Genomic DNA, 23,321 nt, shown 5'->3' with positions numbered 1-23,321 from the left:
AGCAAACTCAGGTACAGTGTGCTCTCCTGCTGCCTGCCACACACCCTGGATAGACAGCTGTGTGTTATATTAAGGATTTTTAATGGATACAGCTCTAGGCAGGTGGCACCAGCTGAAAACACAGAGTTCCAGGGAGGGCAGGAGGCAGCGTGAACCACATCTTCAGCAGCAGGCACACAGCAGAGGCTTGACATTTCTGTAAGAGCATTAAATTCGTGTGTTCACTGGAGATGTATAATTGTCCTCCCAGAGAGACAGTAAGTGGCCATGACTCCCTGCCTCTGGCCAAGCCGGATCATGCTGTGCTCTCACTGTTTCATGGTTTTGCTTTCCCAGAGCTGTCCTTGGGCAGCAGCAGGGGAGCCCCTGCCATCACACCCCCACAGAACTGCAGCTCTGGCACCCCACTCCTTGGGCAGCTTTTGTGCAGAATTAGAAGGACGATGGTTTTGTTCTCAATAGGAAGATCCTGTGCTCCTTCCAGACCACTGGACTCACCAGAGATGTTGCTGAGGGAGTTCAACATTGGTGGCAGCAATTTTACATAAATTACACAAGACTTTGGCAAACTTGATTTGCAGCACTATGAGCAGAAAAACGTAGGTAAAACCGGTTAAAAAATGAAGCAAGCTCCAGCCTGGGGACTCGTTTCTGGTCTTATGGGAATGACTTCAGCTACCTGGAGTCACGGCACAGCCAACACAAGGTGGGCTGAGCCAGGACCTGGCTTGTCCTGCAGCCCAGCCCACATGGGAGCACAGAGGAACAGAAATGCTTTTCCTTTAAAGGCAATACAGCCACTGACCTCTGCCACCCCGTGGGAGTGACACAGGAAGGAGCGGGTGTCCAGCTGTTCCCCAAACAGCCCGCACTGGCTGCACAGCCTGCTGCCACCAGCCAGCTCCCCTCTGGTGGGCCACAGGTGAGAATGTGGGGCTGTGGGTGCTGCTGCTCCGACACCTCCCTTGCCTGCATCTCTGTCACCCAGCCCCTAGGATTGGGGCAATTGGCTGGTTTACATCCATGCCTGGTGACGTTCAGTGAGCCAAGCAGAGCTGGCTGTAGCCTTATGTTATCCTGGAGCAAGGGAACAGCAAGACCTGAGCTCCTCTCACACTGAAGCAGGCTGAGGATGACCCACCTGCCTTCCAGGAGCTGGGTGAGGATCCATCTTTGCCCCTGCTTTGATTCTGGCTCACTAATTTAGACCCCCCCTGCTGTGAACTCCCTTCCCTCGGGAAGCAGGCAAGCTGTGTGCCCTCCGGCAAACAGCTCTCTGCCTGCCTTCACCAGGATTCCTCTCTGCACCTCTGTGACCACAGCCCCGTGAGCATGACACTGCAGGGTGCTGTGCAGCAGGACCAGCTTCCAGCATGTGTGTGAGAGCCTCTCTCATCTCCTGGGCAGGAGGGAGTACCAGGCAGTACAGCTTGGGTACATCACATACTTGGGAAGCTGTCCTTGCCCAGTGCGCCATGCTGCGGTGGGAAAGGAGGGATGGAGGAGGTCTGAGAGGATTCTTTGTTCACTCTACAGTGAGAGATCAACCCTGGAATGGTTCCATATCCTGCACAGAAACATTGGTGGTCCCTGGTAGGTGTGTGTCCCCCCATCCCAAGGACAGAGGTGGTGGCTGGAGTCATGCTGCAGACTGCTTGGGATGCAGAGCCTGAACAGGTGTGGAAAAGGACCTGGGGTGTGATACTGTAGGCAGGGCAGTGTGAGGAGTGGTGGGAGGAATTGATGCTGGTGAATGCAGAGTGTCCTTCCCTCTGCCATTCCCTGTGCAGGGTGGGCACAGAGGGCATGTGGCAGCAGCCAGCGTCCTGTCACTGTGAGCAGCTCTCAGGGAGGCTTCGCAAAATGTCCTCCAAGTTCTGCTTGTCAGCCCGGATCTCAGCCAAATCACTCTCAAATGCTTGGATCTTCTCCTGCTGCCGTGCTGCCTCCTGCTGCAGCTGGCTGAGCTGGCCAGCCAAGGGTCCTGGTGTGGCCAGGCGCAGCCACAGCTGCTCCAGCTGCAGCCTCCCGGCACTCAGCACCACATCCACATCCATGTCCTGCTCCAGGTTACCTGAGAAAGGGGGCAGAGGGCATGGGTGAGAGCAGAGAGCTGGACAGGAGATGTTCTGGATGAGCTCCATGGCACCAGGCAAATTATAGAGAGTGGGTGCAGCAGGGCATGGAGGCTTTGCAGCTTCTCACTGATCACAGATAAGCAAAGAGAACTGTGGCACCAGGCAGGGCCTGGGTACTTTTCTCTCTCTTACAAATGGGTCATGGTTTCCGTCCTTTTGCAAAATTTCTTGGTTGCAAGGGTCCTGGAATGCTCAGAAATAAACCCAGATAAAAACAGGGGGAGCTGGAGCAAGACCAACCAGCAATAAGGAGCAAACCCAGTCTAGCACAGCCCTCAGTTCCAAAGGGACTTTGCCAGCCTTGCTCCCCCTGAGGATCCCAAGGGAGATCAGTGTACTCAGAGCAGACAGGAGCACGCACATTCAGCAAGCCCCAATTCATTCTTCATGAGGGTTTTCCTCAAGACATGAGCCTTAGGGAAGTCTCTTTGCTGAGACCATGGATGATCTAAGCCAAGGAACACCCAGCTCAGCCTGAATGGCCATCAAGCAGGAGTACCAGTGAGCAGGAGAGCCCTGGCCCTGAGAGCCCAGCCCTTTCCCTGGAGCCCGCACCCCATTTTCCCCCAGGTCTCACCTAGGCTGTTCAGCAGGTTGTTCAGAGTCTCGATGTCTGACATGAGCGAGCCCCGGGCTTCCTGGAGACTTTCTGCCATCTCACTCACCTCTGACCCCACCTTCCAACAGAGACAGACACCCAGATCAGGGACACCATTGACCCTTGGCTGAATGGTAGAGGAGATCCCAGGAACATCCCCAAGGCATTGTCCCTACAGTGGAGCTCACAAGCCTGGTTGTTCCCTATGCTTTGGGCTGTGGGCAAAGCTGCTTCCGTGCTCTGGAGGACACAACCTACCCAAGGGGACTCAACTGACCTGCTGTGCTTCCTCCAGGTCTCCCCTCAGCTTCTCAGCCATGTGCTCCTGCCGGGACAGCTCCCGCTGGGTCTCGTTGGCACGTGTGGTGAGCTGGCTGGCGTGTTTGAGGGCCTGTTTGCTCTCCTGCAGCACAGCCCGTGCCCTCTGCAAAGGGACAGAGATGGGAACAGTCACCTGGGGACATGCAGCCCTGCCTGCAGCAGCCTGGGCTCCATAGGTGATGACTGCCAGCCTGGCCATGCCCAGCAGCTCCACCCCACATCCCTCAGCTCGGACCTTGGCGCTCTCCTCAGAGACTTGCTCAGCCTCCCCAGCTGTCCTCTGGGCTTTGGTGGAGATGGACAGGGAGTTTCCCAGTGTCTTCTCTGCCTGTTTAATCTTCCTCTGAGCATCCACCATCACTCTGTCCCGCACAGTGGCCATCCTCCTCCTCAGGGCAGCCTGACCCTTCCGATGCCCCAGCACTTTCTTCATGCCTGTGGGAGCAACCTGGCCATCACCAAACTGTCCACTTCTCCCCTTGTCACCTGGTGAGAGCCAAGTTGTGGCTGGAGATGCTCTGACTGGTGCCAATTTACCTTCCAAGCTGGCCAGGAGGGACTCTGCATCAGAGAGCACAGCTTTTCCTCGAGATACAGCCACGGTGGCCATGTCATGGGCAGAGCCAGCCTGGTCCTGCAGCTGGGAGAGGAGAGGAGGATTGATGCTGGGGACTGGGTGAAGAGCTGCACCCAGCTGGGGAATGTGGGATTCAGTCTGTTTGGCAGGGGAGCTCCTAGGGACATCTGGGAGCCCAAGGGAAGGTGTCTCCCAAAACATCCTCTCCCAGCTCCCTGGCTACAGGCATGGTCCCTCCAGTTCCTGGAGGAACAGGGATGGGGCTCCATCACATGAGCAGCAATTACCTGCTTGAAGCCATGAGTCCTCTGCAGCTCCAGGCTCAATCTAGCTGCCAGTGTGTGGGATGCCTCCACAGCCTGCTGAGCCAATGGCTCCTGGGCTGCTGCTGCCTTCTCCAGCAATGCAAGGTCCTGTTCCAGGTCTGCAGCCTGCATTGGCACCACCTTCTGCAGGATCAGGAGTGCCAGAGGCTCCATGAGATCATCCCCCAGCTCAGGAGGCAGCACTGGTAAAGCAGGAGGTAGGGATGCCAGCAGGAGCTGTAGCTTGGGTGCTGCTCACCTGCCCCAGAGCAGCCACCTGCAAAAGTCTCTCAGCCAGGTCAGCATGTGCCTGTTCCACGGCTGTCAAAGTTCTCCTGGCCTCCACTGCCACGTTTGCCATGCCAGCAGCCAGCTCCTCCTGTGCCTGCTGGATTTCCTCATACCTACATGGACAGGACACTGCTGTCAGCCAGTGCCCACTGGTCCCTTGAAGGATGAAGAGGACAACTTGAGACCTGACCCTGGACGTGGATGTGGCAGAAAATTCTGGGGGCTTTTCCTGAACCCTCCCAATGTGCAGCACCCTGTCCCTCTGCTTTACAGCACTGTGGTGCAATGAATTTGAAGGTGCTCAGCACGTGTCTGTTGGGCAGGTGCCAAATCACCGTGACCGAGTCCTGTAACAGGGACCTGGCCAGAGGAAAGGGGCCATGGCGCCCTGCCAGCCCTCCTTGCTGCCAGGCCCTCACCCGGCCTCCAGCTCGCACTGCATGTCCTGTGTTGTGTTCTCCTCCAGCAGGTTCCGCAGGAGCTCGGAGCTGGCGTTGGAGGCACGCAGAGCTCTCCTGACCACTGCCTCCACCTGTGCCATGGAGTCCTTGTGGCTGCAGGGACAAGGACACACAGAGAGAGGATATGAGGATTGGCCTCCTGGCAAAGGAGTGGGCCCCCTGCACACCTCCAGCTGGGCTGACAGCTTCCTCTGCCTCTTCAAATGTTACCTCTTGGACAGAGCCTGAGCCTCCAGTGCCAGGTGGCTCCAGTTTGTGGGTTGCTGTGGGATGTCCTGGGGAATATCCTTGGAACGCAAACAGCAGCACTGAGACCCTGGCAGGGAGCAGGCACCCCTGGACCCTGCCACCCAGCACCACCAAGAACCTCCCAAAGGGCTAGAGCAAGGAAAACACCTCCTGACTCAGCTGCAAGGAGGTCTACACCCACATGGACCCCAGGCTTTCCCACTCACCCACTCTTCTGGGTGAGTCCTACCCCAACAATCCTGGGAAGCACAACCCAGTGTCCCCCAGGATTGCCACCAGCCCTCTCAGGAGCCCTGAGAGCCCCCACCATGGTAGCCAGGGTGTTGGCAGCGTGCAGGATCTCCTGCTGTGCCGACTGCAGCACGTCCCCAATCTCCGAGAGCAAGGTGCAGGTCTTGGGGGGTCCGTGATCAGAGCAGCTGGTGGTCCGGCTGGCATTGGTGAGACGGCCTTGTGCAGTGTTCAGTGCCCCTGCCAGCTGCCCCACCTGTACCAAGAGGGTGGCCCAGGCCCCTGTGGACAGCACAAGCATCTTGTTGCCCATTGGGGTTGCTCGGGGCTCCCTGCTTCCCTGTGAGGCTGCCCCATGCCCCAGGCCCTGCCTCACACCTACTAATGAAAGGGGAATACAGTCCCTCTAGGTGCTCAGGAGGGACCCAAAAATTCAGAACCCAAAGGGCACCCATGTGCTCAGCCCCCAGTAATGCCCATCACTGCCTGCTCCAAGACCTCAGTGGTGTCAGCATCCCTGCAGTGCTCTGTCCTCCCAAAAAAAGCATGTCCCCTCTCCTGCCTTCCCCCCAGATCACACCACACTGAACCCAGTGCTCACCTGGGACCTCCTTGCACCCACCCAGCTTGTCACAGCACCCTGAGGGAGCAGAGGGTGAAATGGGTGGAAGGAAGGAGAGTCCTCTGTACCTCTCAGGAGGTGTGGGCTGGGCAGCCCATCTCCACGGGGTGCATCTCCCAGCATGGCAGACTGGCCCGGGTGGGCATCACAGCCTGGTTTCTGCAGCCATTCCTCCATCTCCTGCAGCCTGGCCTTCAGCCGGTCAGCCTGAGGGCCAGACACGGGGGGACATGGGGGGACAGTGAGGCAGTGCAAGGGGAGGATGCTGTCCCTGCCTCAGCAGTGCACAGGCTGTACCTCGTCCTTCACCAGCCCGTAGCAGGCAGGACACTGCTGGCAGCGCGAGCTCAGTGGGTCAAGGAAGAAGTTGGCCTGGCAGCGGTCACACTTGTAGCCCACGAAGCCAGGCTGGCAGAGGCAGGTGCTGTTCTCGTGACACTGCAGGGTGATGGAGCCCAGCGGGGAGCAGTTGCAGGCTGCAGTGGTGGCAGAAAGGCGTCACACCATGGCTGCCAGCCCTGCTTTAGGGACAAAGATGCAGTCCCCATTCCCGTTACCTCGGCAGCCCCTGGCAGAGAAGCCAAAGAAGCCGTGCTGGCATCGATCACATGTCCTCCCTGTGACACCTGGTTGGCAGGAGCACTGCCCTGTCAGCATGTGGCACCCGCTCTCCCGTGACCCTGTTGGGTGGCACTCACAGCTGGCACGAGAAGTGGAGGGTCATGAGCAGGAAATCAATGCAGAGAGCAGAGCTGGGAACGTGGAGCCACTGCTGTCCCCTGGCAGCCCCATGCCATGCCCCACATACCTCTTGCACCCCACGGTGGGCTCCAGGCCGTAGTAGCCAGGCTGGCACTGCCCACAGGCTCTGCCTGTCACGTGTGGGAGGCAGTGGCACTGGCCTGTGCCAGGATCACAGCCCTCCAGCCTCGGGTCTGAGCCATTGGGATTGCAATCACAAGCTATGGGAGACAAAATAACCCTTAAATCCCAGCATGGGGCTGGTGGATAGGACTGCAGGAATGGGGCACGGAGCCTGAGCTCCTGACAGCGTGGAGAGCCACGTTCCCCCATCAACCAGGGCTCCAAGAGCCCCTACAGGCCAGAGTATCTCTGGGGAAGGATGCCAGTGGAGCAAGAGGGCCAAGGACATTCTGGAACACACGGGGGTAACCTAGACCATCCCTCAGCCCCTAAACCTGCTGGGCATCCCCTTCCACCCTCTGCCTTCACTGCTGGGAGGATTTGGGCTGCAAGTGAGCCGTGCCCGGGGGCGGTACGTACGTGCACACTTCCCAGCAGGGCTGGGAGCCAGCGCATCCCCGTAGAAGCCCGGCCGACACCTCTCGCAGTGGTCGCCCATTGTGTTGTACAGGCAGCGCAGGCATCGGCCAGACACGGGGTCACAGTTCCCCACGGCATTGAGATCCACGTTCCCATGACACTGGCAGGGCTCACAGGGATGCACGGCACCTCTCTGCCCCAGGGGGTCCCCGAAAAACCCGTCATCACAGAGCTCACAGCGTTTTCCTGGGGAATGCGGGAAGGTGGGGAGGATCCAGCCGTGCTGACGATGCCCACAGCCCCTGTGCCCACCCAGCCCCGGCCTCACCTCTCTGTCCCGGGGGGCAGTGGGTGCAGACCACCTCCCCACTGCCGGGCACCTCGGTGCAGGGCGAGCGGCCGGGGCAGGGGCACGGCTTGCAATCATCAGAGCGCCCTACGAAGGGGTTGCCGTAAAAGCCGGGGCTGCAGCGCTCGCAGGAGGGACCCTCTGTGTTGTGCAAGCACCGGCAGTGCCCTGCGAGGAGGAAAATGGAGCTCAGGGTCTGCAAAAACCCAACCCCGAATAACAGCAGGGACTGCGGGGGAGGTTAGAGAGCCCAGCGCTGAGCACGGCAAGAGGAATGTGCAGCTCCAACGGAGGGGTTGCGCATCTCCAACCAGTACTCGGGACATTTTCTCTCCTCGCCCTGTCTTTGGTCAAGGGAGAAGGTTTTGGAGAGGACACGGAGGCCACAGCGACGCAGGGACGAGGCAGCGCTGGCACAGACAGCACCATCAGTGTGTGCGGAGGCTGCCGGCGCCTGCCGTAATCCACAACACATTTCTCAGCCTCGAGGCGCGTCCTTTCCAGCCTGCCTTGGAAAACACAAGCAGCCGGCCCGGCACCCACCGGGGAGCATCTCCAGAGCGAGCCGAGCCGGTGAGTCAGCCTTCCGAAATCGGCTGTGAGGAGGAGAGGGAGGAAGAGGAGGAAGAGTGCTCGAGGAACCCCCCACCTCCAGGCAGATGCTCTGCTTCACTGGGGACAGAGGACACAAGGGGGAGGATTTTCCCCCGTGTTTGCTGGGGTCGGGTCATACCAGGAACGCTGCGCAGGAGGGGGTGTTGTTCCATTTTCCCCACATCCAGGCAGAGTCAGACGATGGAAAAGAAAGAAAAAGCGAGTGGCAGGAAGAAGTGGAAAAATAAACTAAAGGAAGTGCGCGGGCTGGCAGCGCCCAGGGCGGAACATCAGAGGGCTGGCCCCATCCCTGGGGATTGTGCAGTCGGCGGCGCCAGCCCCGGCTCCGCGGGACGAGGGCGGGTTTGCAGAGCTGCCGCCGGGTTTTCGTGGGCAGGGCAGGGGCATTCGCCGAGCGCTCTGCCTCCTCCAGCCCCCTCCAGCCCGGCCGTACATCACTGTTGCTCCGCACTGAGGAGAACCAGCCACCGAGGGGTTGGGCTGGCAGCACAAGAGCTGGCTCTCCTGGTGTCTTCCCTCGAGCCTGGCACTTCTGTGTTTTCCTGCTTTTTTCCTTGTTTCTCTGCTCAGGTTAACCCTCAGTTTGCAGGTTCCAGAGCTGTGCCCTGTCCTGCTCCTCTCATCGGGCAGTGATGCTGCCAGTGAAATCCAGCCTATAAAACCCTCTCTGCTCCCCCGCTCCTCAGAGGACCAGCACCCTTCCTTTCTCCTCCTCAAAGATCATAAAGTATCATGAAAAATGCTCCTCTAATTATAAATTACCACCGTTATTGCACTTCAGTAATTATCTCTAGCTCTGCAGTTATGAACCCTGTCCCTAGAACCACCCAAGCAATTCAACTTGCAAATTTTGGGAACCACAACCTCACCAATGGTTTCCAGCTTCCCTCAGAACAAGCAAAGGCATGGATTTGTCACCCACACATGGAGCAACAGGTGAGTGGAGGGGCTGGGAGGTGCACACCTGTGAGGGGGTGGCAGTCCCCGTGCTGGTTGCAGGTGCAGGGCACGCAGCTGACAAAGGGGCCGCCGAATGGGATCTCCCTCTTGAATCCAGGTGCACAGGACTGGCAGAACTGCCCGGTGTATCCCGTGGGACACGTGCACTCCTCCACCCAGCCCGCCCGTGTGCCTGGCCCAGGGTGAGCGGATGTCAGCTGGACCTTGCTCAGGGACAACCTGCCTGTGAGAGGAAAGAGCGGTGTGGGAATGGGATGGTGCGTCCCCTGCTCTGCTCTGAAATGCTCCAGACAGGCACAGGAGACTCCAAAATACCTCCTTGAGAGCCTAGGGGTGTTCAGAGAGGAGGCAGTGCCCCAAAACAACCCCAACAATCCCTCTTGTCCTAGAGAGCCTGATGCTTCTTCCATGTCTCCAGTCCCACCCCAGCTGGGTCCCCACGGGGGTGTTTTGTGGAGCCACCCACCTCTCACGGGGCCGCGGGTCACACGGAGGCGGAGGGCGGTCAGGTTGGAGAGCAGGCGCTGGAAGCTGAAGGCCGACAGCAAAGGCTCTGCACCCTCCTCTGCCTCGTGCAGCCTGTTGGAGAGGGAATGAGGGAGGCAGGACAGGGCCAGCCTGAGCCAGGCACTGCAGGACAGCTTGGCTGCTGCCTGGGACCCAGGCACAGCACCATTAAACCCTCATAAGGGGAGAGAGTGGGGCTGAACCTCCAGGTATAGGGCAGCCCAGACAAATCAGGCACTGAGCCCTAAGCCCCACTGAGGCTCCCCAAGATGGGTACCTGAAGGTGACAGCCTGCTTTCCATGCTGGGGCTGGCTCTTGGTGCTGGACATGGTTATCTCCATCCCTTCACCCTCCAGCAGCAGCTGGACCTGGAGCAGGGGCATCCCAGTTTCTGTTCTTGTCCCATTCTCCACTCCCAGCAGCAGGGACAGGACCTGCCCATAACTGAGGTGCTGGTTCTGCAGAAACTTCTCTGTGAGGGGAGAGAGGAGTAAAGTCTGTAGGACATGGAGGCACCAGCCCTGCCAGGACTGTCGTTGCAGTCCTATTCCCACCACCATCATGAGGGGCCACAGTCACCCTCCTAGAGTGGTGCCAGCTCCAACCTTCCCTCCTGGGGTCCTGCTCCACTGTTCCAATACCCCCCACTGTCTTCTACAGAATCATGCTCAGCTCTGGAATGGAGCCCAGTGCCTCCTGCACCAGAACAGCAGTGGAATGAGAGCACCAGGGGGCCCCAGAGCAGAGCAGCCCCCCACGGGCCCAGCACACACAATACCTGGTGCAAGAAAATCAACTGGCTTCTCTCCATCCCACTCGGTGATGATCTCCCTGCCAGCCCAGTGCAGAGGCAGGTTTGTAGTGCCTGGAGCTGTGGCAGCCCAGCCCTCCAGCCCTGTGTGACAGGACACAGTGACAGTGCACAGCTAAGGGAGCAGTGAGTCCCTGCCAGCACAGTGCCAGCAGGGTGCTGCTTTCAGGGGCTCTGTCCCTCCTCCCAACACTCTCAAATCTTGGAAGGGGCCAGCACTTTGTAACACCCTGCTCTACTCAGGCTCTGTGCTCTCATGCACTGGAGGGTGGCCTTAACCACCCCTCATCTATTTATTTTCTTAGATTTGGAGGAAATTATTATCTTTAAACATTTTTTCCCTCCTGCCTGTGCTGCCATTCTGACATTACTGTGGGCTGGCGAGCACAGGAAGCCTGAGGAGAAATGCTGGAGCAGCCCAGAAGAGATGGGGTGTAATTGCATTAAGTTGGTTTCCTTAAGAAACCAGTTAAACTCCCCCCCACCTCCACGGGGTTAGTTATTTCTTCCAGCCCTGCAGGACAAACACTTGGAAATCTCTCAAGTGGGCTGTGCTCTGTTATCAAATTATCCCCAATTTATATTTTCACCCAGTATAAGAAAATTCCATCTGATCCCCCTCCCCTGTGGACTGGGGAATGTTTTGGGAAGCAGGGCTTTAGGAGGGTGCTGTGGCTGCATCTCAGCTCGGAGATTGCCAAACCAGTCCCCAAAGGAGCAGCCCCAAATTGGCTGTGTGAAGGGTGGAAAAAAAGACTCGGTTTTAAAGCCTGGCTCAGTTTCAAGGCCGTGGAAGGCATTCCAGCAGCACCGCAATTGGCAGCGCGGTTTAAAGGCAATTAAAATCCCCCCGTGCCTGGCGCATTCGTATCCATCTGGGAACAGGCGAGGCAGAGCGGGGTGCCCGCCGTGGGTGCCGGTCCCCGCGGTGTCCCCGCAGCGGGGCTGCACACGCCGGGATGCGCGGCAGATGGCAGGGTTTCCCCGAGCATCCCGCACGCATCCAGCCCTGCCAGCGCAGCCCTGCCGACAGCCAGGCAAAAGCATCCCGTCCAGCCCGCCCAGCCGCACTGTCACACCCCAGCCGAGCATGGGGAGAGCAGGGAATAATTGAGAAAGTTCCCACCAGGCTCCATCCTATTATTTTTTTTCCCTCTTTCTGAGTTGATTTTTAGTGCCCCTACAGTCACTGCTGTGGTGGAATGTCCACGCCTGGCCCCACAGCCCTCCCTGAGCCGTGCACAACCCCAGGTTGGCATGGAGGGATGCCACGGGGAGTCACGGAGAGCCTGTCCCCGTGGAGCTGGGGGCAGAGGCAGAGGTTAAACAGTAAAACAGGGGCAAGCCAGAGAAAACCCTCTCCATCACCGCCACCTGTTATCTCCAAAGGGGGATGCTCAGCCCCAAAGAGGGACACTCAGCTACATCCTTCCCAAACATTTTTGGCTGAAATTGGCAGAGCAGTGCCCTCCGTTTCACTCGGGGCTGGGTGGTTACCTTGGCTGAAGTCGGAGCGGATGTGAGTCTCCTCGTAGCCATCTGCCGCCCTGCAGGCGCTGGAGTGGCCGTAACAGAAGCAGCTGGTGCAGCCGATGGGGTTGTGGGGCTGCAGGTTAAACCAGCCCGGCTGGCACCTGGATACAGGGAGGAAACAGGAGTTGGTGGCACAAGACAGGCAGAGCTGCAGGGAACCGCTGCAGTGTCTCTGTGTGGGACACTGGTGACAGCTCCTTGCGGCCCCAGTCCCAGTGGTCCAGAAGAATGCAGCCCCACAGCCTTGCCACCAAGTCGAAGACGGGAAAGGGACAGTGTTCATGTCCCCATGCCAGGTCCACGGTGCTCACCTGTTGCACAAGTGCCCTTCCACCCTCTCCTTGCAGGTGCAGTGCCCCGTGTTGGGGTCGCAGGTGCCCACGCTGCCCGCGGGGTCACAAGTGCAGGGTCTGGATGGGGTGAGATAAAGGCAGGAGGTGAGGCCCGGTCCCATCCCGCTGCTCCTGCCCAGGGCCGGGTTCCTCCTCACCTGCAGCCACCTTCGCTGAGGCTGTGGTAGCCGTCCTTGCAGCGCTCACACTTCCAGCCCGTCACGTTGGCTTTGCAGGTGCAGGTCCCCGAGTTGTCGCACTGGGGCTGCAGGGAGCCTGTGGGGACCCCAGCCTGCCCTGAGGCTCAACCCAGCCGGGGACAGATCCAAGACGGGGAAGATGGGCAAACCCCGAGCAAGAAAGGACCCACCAAAACCACCCCTCCCAACAAACTCCAGCTGCGGCGGTAGTTTTGCGGCCGGAGCTCGGCTGGGCACAGCCGCACGCACCTGCGGGGTGGCAGTGGCAGGGCTGGCAGGCTCCCTGCGGCTCCCAGCGATAGTAGTTCTGCCTGCAGCTCTCGCAGTGGGGCCCGGCCGTGTTGTCGCGGCAGTTGCGGCAGTGTCCCCCGTGCCCGCTGCGCCGGAACAGCTCCCGGTCGTAGAAGCACTCCTCGGAGCGGCCGCTGCAGTTGCAAGCTGCGGGAGAGGCGGGGGGACGGGTGAGCACCTGGGGGCACTGCAGGTTACGGCAACATCCCGTGGGCTCGGATGAGGCCAGGGACCCGCTGGCTCAGCAGCGACAGCTTTCGGCTCCCTTGGGAGCACGGGTGGGTGCAGCGCCGTGCACGGAGCAGGCGGCTGCACTCGTGGGGTAAAGAGCAGGGGAACACTCGGGGTGCTGCTGTGAAGGGGAACCCCGGGGTACAAATCCTCCCTCCCGCCCAGAATGGAGCAGGTGCTGGAAGGAGGTGCCGGGTGAGCTGATGCAGCACCAGCGCAGCCCAGCAGGGCCAGCCACCGCTGTGGCCGCAGCGGGCGATACTCACGGAGACACTCATGGGCAGCCTCGGCCGTGCCGCGGGCCCAGGGCCGGTCCTGGTAGAAGGGCTGGCAGCGCTCGCAGTCGGTGCCGGCCGTGTGGTGCTGGCACACACACACCAGCTGCCCCGCCTCGTCCTGCGCGCACTCGCTGGCGTGGCCATTGCATTTACACCTGCGGCGAGAGCCCGGCGAGGGGCAGCCTCTCTGAGCACCGCCGTGGGCAGCAGCAGCAGCAGCGTGCCCAGGCTGTGCAGCGTGTGACCCTGCTACTGGGCTGGCTCAGGCTGGGCCGGCCTTGGGGCCGCCCGGCGTGTCCCCGAGGCTCTCCCAGCCTGGCCAGTGGGGAGGTCACACACCGTGGGTGGCCCGTGCTAACCAGCTCCAGCTGCTGACCCCAGAGGTGGGACAACAGCTGGGGCACACAGCGCTCCCAGAGATGGGGAAATTTTCCACTTCTCTCAGCTGGGGAAGGGCATGTGCAGCACAGCCCACAGGCAGCACCAAGTGGGTGCCACCTGCATCTCTACCCCACATCTGCTGCCCATTCCTGCTGGCAGCTGTTCCAGCTTCTCTGCCTGTGCCTATGTTGACTCCAAGCTCCTCCAGCAGCCTCTGCAGCTTCAGGTCATCTTTCCACTCGAACCCCAGGACTCCTCTTTTAGAGTGCCCAGGAACCAGCAGGGTCACGGGAGGAGTGACATGAGCCCCAGTGTCATTAAAAGCCATTGGGCTGAGAGGGAACAAAGCAAATACAGCTGGTGGCACATGGAGTGGGCTTGTGGGGAAAAGACAACCTTTCTGCACAGCTGGGAGATCTTCAGGTTTAATAACCCATCTCTGCTCTTCCAGCTCCAGTTTATACTGGAGGAAGCCACATCATGGAGCAGTTTGCCCCAAAATCACAAATTCAGACAAGACTGAGGTGGGGAGCAGCTGCCTCAGTCCCACAGCCCCAGGAACATCCCCACACTTCTGCCTGGCTGCCCCTCACCTGCCACCAACGGAGAAGTCAGATATGGCATAGTAGTACGACTGCAGCACCTTGGGGTCCTTGAAGATGTCATCCCCAAATGTGTTGAGCCGGTTCAAGGAGATGAGCAAGTCAGTGACTGTCACCCACTCCTGCAGGGGACATGGGGAAGGCACTTCGGTGGAGAGGTCTGGGCCAGCGGCTCCCACCCCCACCAGGACACATCCTGCAGCTTTTCAACAGGGACGCAGTGCATCTCCAATGCCCTTGACCCCGGGTGAGTGTAAATAATGCCCTTGATCCCAATGCACCACTCCCCCTCCCACGCTGGTGGCACCTGCAGCGCGGGGCTTCCATCAAAATTGTAGGCGCTGGGCCGTCCCTCCAGGGTGGAGAAGGCCACGTTGCCCCCGCTCAGCGGGGAGATGTCACTGAATTCGTCGCTGCAGAAGGCCACCTGCTCGTCCTCGCCCGGCCGCAGGAACTGCCGCGGCCGCCTCCCATAGGTTTTCTGGCAGGAGGCGCTGTAAAACTGGAACGGCTCCCAGGGCCCCCCGGCACGGCTGCGCTTGTAGATGGCGAAGCTCTCGGGCCGGCTGGTGTGGAACTTCAGCCGCACGTAGGTGATCTCGTAAGCTTTGCCTGGGGACAGACCCACCGAGCTGCCACCCTCTGCTGGCCTCCCCGATGGGCACCACAGCCTGAAGTATCCCAAAAGCATCTTGGGCACCCACCACAGCTAAAAATGGGCAAATCACCACCCAGCTTCTTAACCAGCTCCTCCTTGGTGCAGCCCAAACCCTGTCCAGATCCAAGCTGGCTCTCGCCCCTGTGCAGTGCCCACCTCTTGTGTGGGTTGCATGGGCAAAGAGCACTTCCAAATCCAGGCTCTATCCAGCAGCTGTGGGGGAGAGTTAGGCCCACAGCACTGAAAGCATCCCCAGGGCAGTGGTGCTTTAGGGATGGGGCGTTGGAAAGGGTCAAGGCCGATCCCTTCCCAGGGAGCTACATGCCAGGACCTGGCATCACTTCCATCTTTGCTGGGATGAAGACAAAGAGAGGCCACCAATCCCTGGGGCATCCGGCGAGCTCTGAAAGAGCTTGAAAGAATTAGCAGAAAGGAAAAGAGAAAACACCAAAGTGAACATCAGACCCACTTAATTGCCAGAGATGAAGGACCAGCTCAAAGCCCGGATTGCTCCATAACAGCACCACTCCTGACAGCACAAAACAATTAGCTGCAAGGTTTTGGCTTTATTTGAAAAGATAATGAGTTGGGAATGTTAGAGAGGTTATTCCGGGACTAGGAAAACAAGCCTTTAATTGGGCCCATATGAATACTGTCGCGTATGTGCAGCGACTTTGCTGCGGGGGAGCCGAGGCAGCCGGCTACCAGCGCTGGGGAAAGCAGCTGCATCCCATCCAGGATGGGGAAGTGCCCGGCAGAGCGCCTGGAGAACGGGACAGCCCCACTCCCAGCCCACCCGGAGGTGACGAGGGCCAAGAAGGGGCTGCAGCTGGGCCGTCCCACCCTCACCTTGTACCTCTTCGCTCCCTCTGGGACCGCTCCGGGCTGGTGACAGCGGGGGTGCCCCTGTCCTGCACCCCGAGCAGGGGGAACGCCTGGAAGGCGCCGGTTCCCAGACAGCGCCGTCCCAAGGGGGCTGTCTACCGAAACAGCGAGGTCGGGGCCGTCACCTCCCGGGGCAGTTTCCTCTGGGAGAGGAAGGGAACGCAGTGCTGTGTCAATAAACCGGCCCTGCCCCAAGTGGCCCCGCCAGAGGGGAGGGGACAGCCCCGCTGGGGGAGCCCCATTTTGGTGCCTCCAGCTGGGGTGGAGAAGATTCACTTTTCTGAGGAATTTTCATGAGAGAGCGTGTGCTTTCCCCAGACAGGCTTTTTAATCAGCCATGTCCTCCTTAGGGAGAAAAAAAAAAAGAAAAAAAGATACAGAATATAACCCAGGCTGGTTGTCTCCTCTTTGCAGCTCAGGTGTGACACGTCCCAAAGCTAGACGTGCTGTAGGACAGTGATGCTGGGAAGGGTGCACAGGCAGCACCGGCACCCCTGGGCGCTCTCCCAGCTGTGCTGTCACCTGAAGAAAGAGCGCACCTGCCTCCTCCTGAGCCCAGACTGCAGCTTGTACTGCTCTGGGGCTCCAAGAGGAGAATTCTGGAAAAGAGGAAAGGAGCATGTGGGACAGTCATGTCACCTACATGTCCTGTCATCTCTAGACCCTGCCAAACCTCAGCCCCGGGCTCTCATCCCACAGGAAAATCAGAGTCAGAGTCCCAGACACAGATAGTGCCTGATGTAGACACTCCAAAATGAGCCATTGGCATTCAGAGTGCTTCCTGACGAGCCCTGCTATCTGTTGCCTTTGCAAGCCGCAGATATTTTGGGTTCCTTCCTGACGTCTGACAGGGCAAATGCAAGAGCTGTGGACACTTGGGATGATCGACCAGCTGCAAGCCCAATGCACCATAACAGCATGGCTGGAACCTCTCGGGAAGGAGAGATTTAAAGGAGCATAATCTAATTAACGCCAATCAACAACAATGCAGGTAAACACGGGTCTTGTCCAAGTCATCCCATGTCTTATTTAATAAGCTCCCCAGGTAACCACTCTGGAGAACGTACAAGAGGCGTGACTGAGCAAGACAGGCGGGCTGGGGGGACACACTGCATGGGTTGAAACATGAAATTACTCAGTGGAGCTCAGGAGCAAGGACTCAGCCCAGGCTTCATTCCAGGGGACTGCAGGGGCCGGTTGGGCTTGCCCCCTTTAACCCAAGGGAACGCATTAAGGCAGCAATGAAAACGTCTATGGTTGGGACAAGAACAGGGCCCAGCAACAGAGGGAAAGGTCAGATAATGATGTGCCAAGCACCAAGATGGTACTTTTTAGCATGGCAAGATATAGGAGCCATGCAGAGAGAAAGGTACAACTGCAGAGGATGCTCCAGCCCATGAAGGGCTATAGGGACAGGCTGGAAGATGAGCTCGGTGTAATGCTTTACCCTTGGCTGTGTTAACAGAGACAGACAACAGAGCAGTCACAGGGACTGGATTCCATAGGAAACCCGAGTGTGGGGTCCAAGGAGGACCACAGAGGAGCCAGGGAAGAGCTGGAAGAAGGACAAAGAATGGGAAGGAAGCCCACACATGTCGCTGTGCCGAGCTGGGACTGGTGGCCACAAAGTTGCCCGGCGGCATCTGGCTCAGGCACACAGGCTGCGTTCCGGTGGTCTGTGCCCCGGCTCACCCACAAACGGATTCGGGACAATCTGACAGCCTGCGTTAGGTGGACAAGAGGCTGGCAAATCCCCTCTGTCAGGGCTGGCAGATTCCTCGGCACCGCTGCTCGTGGCCGGCGGGGAGCCCGGCCCCAGCCCGGGGTCAGGAGCAGATGTCCGCCCGCTCGCAGGCGGCTGGGAAAGCAGCGACCTCCACCCAGCCCGGAGCTCTAGTGTCGCTGCAGGGGCAGGCACGGACCCTCCACCGTCACCCCGACCAGGCTGTGTCCCACCAGCACAGCTCAGTGTCACTCCGACACCCAGCTGTCCCCTCGCCACTGTCGGCTGTCCCCTCGCCAGCTCCAGCCGCAGCCCCTCCACTACCCGCCTTCGGCATGCAGATGGCAGGAGACTGCAGAGAATGAAGATTTTTACAGCGCTGGCCAACAGCCAGGAGAGTTTAGATGGCAGGAAAATGTTATAAAACCTTTTTAAAATGCCAGGCATGCCCCTTGGGTTTAAGCACCCCTCCAAGTGGGCGGCTTGCACGGTATTTAAAACACAGAGGGTCGGATGCCAGCTGGGGAAGCCTACTGGGGTTGCACCGTGTGTCTGGAACTCGGCACCCTGAGACATAACCAGGCACCCTGAGCAACGCACGGGGGTGAAACAGGAGGGGCTTGGCACCCATGGTAGTCCCCCTCCCAAGGCAAGGCTCTCCCAGGGTAGGAACCATCTGCCTCCTGCTCCACAGGCTTCCATAATGAGTAAAAAGCAGCCTGGGGTGAAGGGGAGAGCAGGCACCTCGGGCACGGCTGGCTGGGAAGCAGCACAGACAGGCACAGCCTCCGGCATCCTGGGGCTCGGCTGATGGACGCGACAGACCCTCCCCGAGTCCTTTCAGTGCTTTGCAGAGGGCAGCTCCCTCCATACACCCCCTAAAAAAACCATGCGGAGGGTCCTGTCCTTAATGCAGCGCTGGCAGCAAGAGCTGCAGGGTGCAGCACCCACTCCCATCTCGATGCAGCCGCTGCCCTCCACCGACCCCGCCGCGGCTCCTGCCGGCACTTACCCAGGCGCAGGGTGATGTTGACGGAGTTGGGGTACTGGATGCCAAAGGCCATGGACTGGCTCTGCCACCAGGTGCTCTCCTCCTGGCTGTGGAAGTCGGTGAGGAAGGAGGCGTTGTGGTGGCGCCGGGGGTCGCTGGCGTCGCAGCGGTGGCACAGGGCGCTGGCGTGCTGGGCTCCCATGTGCAGGCAATAGTCCTCCGGGGGCGACCCGCACGTGTTGGTGGCCTGCACGGCCCGGCCGAAGGCGGCGTTCTCGAAGACGGGCATGCAGCGGCGGGGCTGTCCCCGAGGGTCCCAGCAGGAGGACGAGCCCCCCGCGCCCAGCCCCAGCAGCGCCAGCAGGCAGAGCCAGGGAGGCTGTGCCATGCCGCGGCTCTCCCGGCCCGACTCGGAGCCTCCTCTGGATGGCAGGCGGGACGGGACGGGACGGGATGGGATGGGATGGGACGGGTCCCCCTACCCGGCACCTCCTCTCGCTCCGAGGTCCATCTTGTGGAAGCTGCTGGGAATGTCGAAATATTTTTGTGTGAGGCTGAGCTGTGGAGATGGGGAGCCCCGCAGGACATCCTAGTTCCCAGGCCGTGGGGGATGAGCCATGCAGTGCTCCATCCCCAAAACATCTCCATTGCTTTGTGGACTGGGGATTTGCATCTTCACCTGTGTGGATAGAGCTGGGCTCCTCCATTTCACAGCCCTGGGAATGAGCTTGTGGTGGTACATACCTCACATTTTTCCCTCAATGGTGGGGGTCAGCACTTTTCTCGCAGCCCCAAAATCAAGAGAGGATTAGGGAAAGGCTTTGAAACAGATTCAGAACCTTCTCCCCACACTGATTTATGGGGGACTGACTGCTCCACATGTGGCCTGTAAGTCCATATGGCACTTACACCAACCTGCTTGGGTTGTGGGTCTGTGACATCCCAACGCCTCCACACCAGCACCCTCAAATGGAGTGTCATCCCTGCCTGTTCCCATGAGCCAGCCCAGCCCCCTGGAGCCGAGTGAGAGCACATTCCTGTACAGGCATCTCCATGGGGTGGCAAAACCAGATCATCACCAGACCTCGTTAGCAGCTCTCAGCTAATGCTAATTATAGTCCGTGCCAGGGGAATCCCTCTGGGAACCATGGCACCCTCTAGATTTGACCCATGGGGGCAAGAGGGTGACAGCAAATAGGGAACGGCAGCCTGGCATGGTGCCACGGCCCTGGGCAAACCCTGACCCACACCCCACAGGGCTGTATTTACAAAATTGGGATGCACAGGGGAACTCTGCCTCTGACCCCCACACCGCTTCACTGAGCTGCCCACAGGGGCTCTGGAAACTTAGTACTCATTTATAATTTAAGCTCCCTTCCTCCCCTTCCCTTCTACTCTTATTTATTTTATTCTCCTTCCCCGTGCACACTGCGGGAGAAAGCACCAGAGGGGAGCTGTGAATCAGAGTCCTGGGCAGCAGCTCCCGCAGCAGCGCCGTTTCAAAGCCCCATTATCATATATTGACCGAGGCTCTGACAGCCAGAGCCAGCTCCTCTGGGAAGGGTGAATTTCCCAGCATCGAGGAGCTGTGCAGCAGCTGCCTGGGAGTGGGCGGCCGGTGGAAAACCCACTGTCAACCTCCAGGGAGAAAGAGAATGGTTTTCAGCTCAATAATTGCCCCACGTGTTTCCCACCACCAGTTTTAAGGGGATTTGCATCCTGCAGAGGTGAGGTTTTCCAGGTGTTCTGCTTTTCCCGTGGTACTGAGGCTCTAAGCTCTGGACAGGAGATAGAATCATAAAATACTCTGAGTTAGAAGGGACCCAAAAGGATCGTTGAGGCCAGCTCTTGAGTGAATGACCCATATGGGGATTGAACCCATGACCTTGGCACTATTAACACTGTGCTCTAACCAAATCCTTTGTGTCGTGGGCTTGCCTCCTCCTCCTTGGGATGCAACACACATCCATGAGAGGATTTCCCTGCCCCTGTTACAGAGGGGTCCGCGTTAGAGAGTGATGAGACCACACAACCAGGGCTCAGGATGCAGTAGGATTTGGGCAAAGCTGATGAGTATCCCAATCTCATCTCCTCCTCCAGCGCAGCCCACTGGGCTCGGGGGGATGGCCCAAGGGCTAGAGCTTGATGGGAATTGGTGGTGACACTGCTGTGCTTGGCAGTGGGGATGCTGCAGCTGGAGTGTGAACTGTATGTTCCCAGACTGCTTCAGCTGTTCCCCAGACTGGATGAGCCCCTCACGACGCTCCTGCCAGGTGCTGGGCACAAGTTTGTCCCTTGCCCAAAGAGATGCCCTACACTTGCTGTGGTCCACTGGTAACAAAACCCAACCTCACCTGAGGTCCTCTGTGCCTGGAGAGACTTCACCACTGCTCCAGGACTTTGGGCCAAGCACTTCAGGGATGTGGTGACCAAGGCTGCGATGACACCAACCTGTCCAGGAGCCTTCTTCTGCCCCAACACAGACCTGGAACCCCGCAAGGGTTAAAAACCGTGGAGGCGGAGAGGAGAAAATGTTCTTCTGATTTGCTTAATGAACGTTAATTAAGAAGACAGAAGATAGCAGATTCCTTCAGGGTAGAGATGAAAGGCCTGTTAATTAAATCTGGGGAGCGAGGAACAGGGCCGACTGATCCTCCTCCTGATCAGACCTGACAAGGCAGGCGCGGGGCAGGAGCGAGGTGTGCCAGATCCCACAGCCCCTCGTGCCCCACAGCCCAGCTCCAGGCTGGCAGCACGGCCAGGTTTTGACAGGGGGTGTGGGGCTGGGTGCCACTTACCTGCCTCCAGCACCCCTGAGGCTGAGAGTGGCCCCATCCATCCCTGGAGCTGGGGTGAGAGCTGGGTCACTGCCCCTGGCTCCACTGCACTCCTGAAGTGGCACTGTGAGATAGACACGCCTCAGTTTCCAGCAGGGAAACTTTCTCCCAAAGGGATGAATAAACCTTGCTGGAGGAGCCCTAATGGCCAGCTCCATCCTGAGGAGGAGAAGGTTTGGTCACCCAGCTTGGCAGTTTGCCCCAGCACCCACAGGAGCTGGCCACAGGTTAAATGGGAGAGGGTCAGAAAGGCACTGACCACCATCTTTGCCATGGAGGGACAAGCCTCTGGGATGGACACCTGCCAATGTGTTTCAGCACACACACTGCCTCACCTACAGCAGCTCCTACCACCACTGATTTGCCAAAAATGGCTTTTCTGCCCGTAGCTGAGACCTGGAGGCTGTGGCACAGTAACAGGAGTCTGCTGGCAGCGTGCTGCCTCCATGCTCTCCTCCAGCTTTCAGCACAGGCTTATTTTTAAAAGCAGAGCACTTAAACATCCCAAATCACAGCCCAAAACCACAGCAGCACTTCCTAGCCCTCCCTGACACTGTGGCTGGTTCCCTCTCCCACTCCATCCCTCGCCCTGGGACTGGAGCAGGGGTTGGAGGCAGGTTGAGCTGCAGGATGCCACGAGCATTTCAATGAGCACAGATAACGCTCTGCCGCTCTCCTGGCACACACAGCCCTGCCGGGGGAGACAGCTGGGGTGATGGGGGGCTCTTTGTCACAAACAGCAGCCCCCTGGGCAGGGAGGGGGAAAGGATAGATGCCAGTGAACCCCCTAACTCTGCTGACCACGGAGTGAAGACCCCATCTCCAGGGTAGTGGGAAACCGAACATGCAGTGTAAATAATGGCTGGAGCATCTCTCATGTGCACTGGCTTATTTTGTAAACCTGAACTTTGCAAAATGTCACAAAATGAAGAAACGAGAGGCCTGGGATGAGTAAATCTCTATTAGAAATTCCCTGGGATGGCAGCAGTCATGTTCTCGCTCGATGATGGCACATTACAGCCCGGCCCTGCTCGGGGAGCGGGGTCATGCGTGGCGCTGATTGCGGAAAGTATTTAATTAACACTGCCATAAATACAGCGCTAGAGATGCCAGGCAGACCACGGCGGGGCACGGTGCTGCTGAGCTGCGGGAAGTTTTGCCAAGGCAGACGGCAGAAGATGAGGGAGGGCAGAGAAAAATCCAGTAGATTTTGCTCCCTGCTTTGCCACAGCCCTTGGGAGTCCTCAAGGAGCAAGGGGAGGATGGGACAGTGACATTGTCAGGATGTCCCCTGAGCAAGAAGGCTTCAGCCAACAGTGCCCAGATGAGTGGGGAAACCCCACAGCAGGGAAAGGAGCTCTCTCCCAAAGCAATTGTCAGGACACACATCATCGTCCTCTTCCCTGATGCGCAAATGGTCTGAAGTCACCTTTTCAGAGATAATCATCCCCAAATTCTCTCAATACCTGGCAGACAGTGAAAATAGGAACATCTCAGCTTCACTCGTGCATGACCACAAGCTCATCATCTCACTGATGAGCTGAACTGCTCCAGATCTGACCCAGCTCAAGGACACAGGGTGACAGCCAAGCCATCGCTGTCCCCAGGACACACATTTCCCCCTTTGCATTGGGCTCAGGAGGTCAGGGACCACGACAGGAGGAAAGACCAGGTCAGAGCAGGACCAGCCCATTTCAGACACAGCCAAAAAGGACCTTTCCTTGCCTGAGCTCATCAGCAGCTTAATGACACTGGCTAAAAAGCTTCAGAGTCCCTAATCGCTCATCATATTACGGCTGCTCACAAGTGAGGCCAACCAGTACCAACCTCCTCGAAGCCTTTCTAATTAACGAGCAGAGGCTTAGGCTCTCCCAGCCCAAAAGCAGCATCTCAGATAAATCCAGCAGCCTCCTGCTAGCCCCAGTCCCCTTGATAAACCCCTTTAATGGGCTTCTCAGCATCACCTGAGGCCACCTCATTGGCTAACAAGGCACATCTGTCTGTCTGTCCCCTGCTGCCTCCGTGCTGTGGGTGGGGAGATGTCCGTCCATCCATCCAT

The 23,321-nt window shown here is 58.6% G+C and overlaps 1 protein-coding gene across 1 annotated transcript; it reads right to left on the bottom strand.

Annotated features, from left to right (window-relative positions):
- Nucleotides 1–64: 64 nt before the first annotated feature.
- On the bottom strand, nt 65–19,044 carry LAMC3 (laminin subunit gamma 3). Its single transcript, XM_066332773.1, is given in 28 exon segments — nt 65–2,074; nt 2,716–2,815; nt 3,014–3,160; nt 3,293–3,492; nt 3,595–3,697; nt 3,922–4,083; nt 4,199–4,343; nt 4,650–4,784; nt 4,902–4,978; nt 5,248–5,453; nt 5,862–6,000; nt 6,091–6,269; nt 6,351–6,493; nt 6,602–6,755; nt 7,078–7,323; nt 7,406–7,594; nt 9,006–9,224; nt 9,468–9,580; nt 9,786–9,981; nt 10,288–10,404; nt 11,818–11,954; nt 12,165–12,263; nt 12,344–12,461; nt 12,635–12,823; nt 13,174–13,340; nt 14,160–14,290; nt 14,476–14,780; nt 18,447–19,044. Coding segments are annotated over 28 exon segments (4,959 nt in total). The 3' UTR covers nt 65–1,829.
- Nucleotides 19,045–23,321: the final 4,277 nt, after the last annotated feature.

Source organism: Sylvia atricapilla, chromosome 19, assembly GCF_009819655.1.
Source record: "Sylvia atricapilla isolate bSylAtr1 chromosome 19, bSylAtr1.pri, whole genome shotgun sequence".
Lineage (NCBI taxonomy): Eukaryota > Metazoa > Chordata > Aves > Passeriformes > Sylviidae > Sylvia > Sylvia atricapilla.
The sequence above is the reverse complement of the archived record's forward strand: the minus strand, read 5'-3'. Positions and strand labels throughout refer to the sequence as shown.